The 5,000-nt window shown below is 48.7% G+C and overlaps 1 protein-coding gene across 1 annotated transcript in view; it reads right to left on the minus strand.

The window, feature by feature from the left end:
• LOC123508108 overlaps positions 1-5,000 on the minus strand; it is an 88,322-nt gene that overhangs the window by 20,418 nt on the left and 62,904 nt on the right. The window contains exon 2 of the mRNA XM_045261589.1: positions 3,178-4,370. Coding sequence (XP_045117524.1) covers positions 3,178-4,369 — 1,192 coding nt within the window. The 5' untranslated portion in view covers position 4,370. The remainder of the gene's footprint in view (positions 1-3,177; positions 4,371-5,000) is intronic.

A 5,000-nucleotide genomic window follows, 5' to 3' on the forward strand; every position in this document is an offset into this window, starting at 1 on the left:
TATTAAGGCGCAAAGTACGTCATTTGAGGGGTTAATGTGAAGTGAATGTCCAGCCTTTTTTTAAAAGTTTCTATCGTATTGCTACGGACAACATGTGCTGGGAGAGAGTTCCACACATTTACAATTCTTTTGAAGAAATAATGTTTTGCCTCGTCTGACCTGAAACGTTTACCTGTAATCTTGTAGCCATTATTTCTAGTGGTGTTGGAGCTGTCAATGGTGAGATAGTTGTTTACATTTATGTTATCAAAGCCCCGGAACATTTTAAATAGTTCAATCAAATCTTCTCGCATACGCCGCTTCTCTAAACTGAACAAGTTGAGTTCCTCAAGCGCTCCTCGTAAGGCTTGTTTCGCAGTCGTGGGATCAATTTGGTGACTCTTCTTTGGACTCTCTCCAGGTTGTCTATATCTTTCCTATAGTGGGGTGACCAGAACTGGACACAGTATTCAAGATGAGGTCGGACGAGTGCATTAAACAATGTGAGAATAACCCCTTCTGATTTAAATTGAAAAGTTCTACCGATAAACCCAACCAGTTTGTTTGCCGTTTTGACTACTTCCGAGCAGTGTTTACTTGACTTGAGGTCTGAAGTAATTATGACGCCTAAGTCTTTTCCTCATCAACCTTAAGAAGCTCGGAACCGTTCATTGAATAATTAGTATGATCATTATTGCTACCAATGTGCAACACTTTACATTTATCTACATTGAAGCTCATCTGCCACTTGTCTGACCAAGTGGCTAAGCGGTCGAGATCTGATTGTAGTTTTCTTTTATCCTCCGACGTGACTACTTTATTCATTATTTTAGTATCATCAGCAAACTTACTTTACAGGTGAGGCCCTCATCGATATCATTAACATAAATAAGGAAAAGAACCGGGCCAAGCACAGATCCCTGTGGTACACCGCTTAAGACTTCTCGCCATTTTGAAAATTTACCATTTAAAACAACGCGCTGTTTTCTCTCAGAAAGCCAGTCTTCAAGCCATTTGAGAAGTATTCCATCTACACCATGTGACTTCAATTTACCTAGTAGCCGCTTATGGGGAACTTTGTCAAAAGCTTTTGAAAATCTAGATACACAACATCTACTGCCTTTGTTTCGTCGTACATGGTGAAAACATCATTAAAGAAGTCAAGTAAATTAGTCAGACAAGAACGTCTGTTTCGAAAGCCGTGCTGTGAGTCATTGATTAAATCATTTACTTCTAGAAAGTTGACTAAGTTATTGCGAATTACAGTTTCCATTAATTTGCATACCACAGATGTGAGGCTGATGGGTCTGTAGTTACATGGGAGTGATTTGTCGCCTTTTTTATGTATGGGGGTTACGTTTGCTAACTTCCAATCCCTAGGAACCTTACCACACATAAGTGACTTGGTGAATAGCAATGAAAGGGGTTTACATATTTGAAATTTAGCTTCTTTCAAGACACGTGGTGCAATACAGTCTGGGCCGGGACTTTTGTCAGTTTTCATTTTATCAATTGCTTTAATTATTTCGTCTTCTTGAAAATCGCAGACACTTAATGGGGTTATGTTATGGAATATAGGGGGTGGCTCAGGGACTGTGTGAATACTTTCCTTTGTAAAGACTGAAATAGAATAATCATTTAGTGTGTCTGCAATCTGAGTTTCTTCAGTGGCAAGATTACCGTTGTGTAAATAGATATTGATGATGATGATGATGATGATGATGATGATGATGATGATGATGATGATGAGGAGGAGGAGGAGGAGGAGGAGGAGGAGGAGGAGGAGGAGGAGGAGGAATACAAAAGGAATACAAAGGAAGACAAACAGCAACAGACCCTGAGGTCCTTATTAAGCTGTTTGTTGAGACTATTTACTAACTTCCAGTGATAGAGACAGGACACTACAGCAGAAAAGACAGGAAAGCAAAGGAGATGGGTTAAGTTAGGTTAAATTTGTTTAGGTTAGGAGAAGGAGAAGGAGGAAGATGTTGAGGAAGAGCAGGAGAAAAGAGGAGGTCGGGGAGAATAATGTCGAGAAAAAGAAAATAAGGAGGAAGAAGAAAAGAGATTTACTACTACTACTACTACTACTACTACTACTACTACTACTACTACAAGAATAAGAATAAAAATAGTAAGACTAAGAAAGAAAAAAAGAGACAAGAAGTAGGAGGAGGAGGAGGAGGAGGAGGAGAGGAGGAGGAGGAGGACAGAAGAGTAAAAGGAGCGGGAGGGCTGCCAATACACTTATCCCACGGAAAGACACCAGAAGGGTTGTGACCGAGGAGGGGAGTCTGGGAGACGGGGAGGGGGAGAGGGGCGTGAAAGATGAAGGTCAGTGAAGGAGGAAGCGAAGGAAGGAAGGAAAAGAAACAGAGCAGTACATGTGTTGGTTCGGGTGAAGGGCCGCTGATGGGAGCAAGAGTGATGGGGCGAGGCGATGGATGGGGCGGTCATTGGTTGCGTCACGCTGGCATTGGTGGGATTAGCAGCAGGTGGATAAACGAGAAGGAAGAACAACGAGTGAAATGATTAACAGTTGTGCAAGATGAACGAGCGAGAAAGACGTGCAGCAAGAGGGGAGTAAAAGAGAAAATGATTGATGGAGAGTGTGTTAAGAGAAGGAGGAGGAGGAGGAGGAGGAGGATTGCAACTTAGAGGACGATCGAAGACGAGTGTGTCTGAGAAGGAAAATAAAGTATAACTGAAGAGCAAAAGTGACAAGAGAAAGTGGTGGAGAAGAAATGCGAGAGTCTAAAAAGAGATAAAAGAAAAAAGAGGAGCAAAAATGTCAGTAATGAAGTTTTATCAAAGGACACGCCGCGGCAGGTCCCTCCATTCTCCATTGTGGCCTCAATGTGCCCCGTCACTGTATGAATGAGCGTGTCGCTGATAAGCAGTGCTCCTGCCGGCGGGGCCGTGGTGGGGGGGCGACGAAGCAGGAATGAGGCGACAAAGCGAAGAGTAATTATGTTTTTACCACTTTACCTCATAGAAGCGCGTCACGTGTACCTCATTTCCAGCGTGGCGTGGCAACGAGAGGGAATGACGCATACGCAAGTGTGGTGGGACGTGGGCGTGGTGTGGATGAGGTGGGCAGGGGCAGCTGGCAAGGCTGGGGGTGTGCTTGAGGTTGCGAGGGTGGAAGAGGTGGGGAGCACTGACATGAGGGTTTCATGCTGGAGGGAGATAACTCACCCATTTCGTCGATTAGCGGCGCCATTTTCAGCGTGGCGCCCACCAGGATGACTGACATGAGCAGCAGGATGAGTCCCGTAGCCATGATAGACCACCGCACCTTGCGAGGCATCTCCTCGTCGTCCCTACGCCGCCGCACGCGCGCCCGCGCCTTCTGCAAAGCACTGCTTTCCCTACTCAGACCAGACTTCTTCCTCTTGGCTGATTTTGGTTTTTGAGGCTCTGGCCGGTAGGAGCGGAGGTTGTGGTGCAGCTTCTTGATGTCTGCAGCCTCCAGGTCCACGGCACTGAGGTTGATGAGCGAGCAGGAGGTGGTAGCGAGCAGCGGCGCAGCCAGTGTTGCCGAGATGGCGTTGGTGCTGTTGTAGCTGTAGCTACAGGTCACCTTCTGGGGATTGTAACAAGCCGAGTACTCCGAAAGGACGGTCTGGCCGGGAACTTCGGAGTGGTGGTGATGGGCGGCGTCGGAGGTGAAGGAGTGCGGGGAGAAATCCACCAGGGCACCGACCGCACTGGCGGTGCACGATTGAGGCCGTGAGAAGTCTGTGGTGGACATGTCATCATAGGTGTCCACTGTTGACTGGCGCATGAGGAAGAGGCTCTGGTTGTCCGAGGCGCTGCGGATGGATGACTGGCGCGTGAGCCTCAGCGAGGACGACGATTCGGTGGTGGCTTGTCGCTGCAGGTCACGAATGAGTCGTCGGGTGGAATCCGCTGACTCTTCTGTGTCCTGTCGCCGCAGGGGTTCTCGGGAGCACCGCTTGGAGTAGCCGTAGCCGGAGTCCGAGGAGTCGGTGGTCCACTGGCGCCGCAGCTCCCGCGCCTTAGGGCGCCGCAGGCACTCGTTGTCACACGACTCGGACGTCCTCTGGCGGCGTAGCTTCACCTGCCGGGGCGGACGGGACACGTCGCTGTTGCTGCTGAGGGACTCCTGGTGGCGCAGGTAGCGACCCCCACGGCCGCTGTAAGGGCGCTCCATGCCCACCAGGTCGGCGCCCCACACCTGCGCCGCGTGAGCCATGTAGCGGAAACAGTTGTCGGGGCCGAGGCCATCGTAGGAACGGTCGACGGGGGCGGGTGAGACGAGCAGCTCGTCGTCCGTGCTGGTGGCCTTGTCCTCACACACCACCACCACCTGGCTCCCGCCCTCCTCGCTCATGGCTACCGCCGTGTCCTCCTCGTCGTGACCCATGCTGCAACACACACCCTTGCTCACAACACTACACACACACACACACACACACACACACACACACACACACACACACACACACACACACACACACACTTAATTATCTTTTTCTTTTCATCGCAGGAATGTCTATGCATTGAATTGAGATCTATTTTCTCGTGAATGAGTTTCCGTGCATTAGAACTCCCCTCCCTCCAGCTGGAAACAATACACAGGGGCCAATATTCTTATCTCGCAGCTCGATTTGACGGAAGCATGAGTTTTTCACACCAATTTTATAACTATGGGAATCTGTGGCGTCTCTGAGCCTCGCTTCTTCACACTCTATAGAACTCCCTCTAATTCCAACCATTTTTCCCGCTCACATATTTGGCAGCGCTTTAAAAGTCAGGATCACACTCGTATTGTCTCTGTTGTGTATTTTGGTGGACTTTTTCTTTGAGTGCTACAAGTCTCGGGGTGTGGACTGTGGACTGGACTGTGGAGGCGCTGGGAACCACTAGAGCCTCGCCACCTTGTTACCGGAATATGCTGCCCTTTGTGCGTGTGTGTATGTGTGTGAGTGTGTGTGTGTGTGTGTGTGTGTGTGTGTGTGTGTGTGTGTGTGTGTGTGTGTGTGTGTGTATAATTC

Source organism: Portunus trituberculatus, chromosome 24 (assembly GCF_017591435.1).
Source record: "Portunus trituberculatus isolate SZX2019 chromosome 24, ASM1759143v1, whole genome shotgun sequence".
In the NCBI taxonomy this organism is placed as follows: Eukaryota; Metazoa; Arthropoda; class Malacostraca; order Decapoda; family Portunidae; genus Portunus; species Portunus trituberculatus.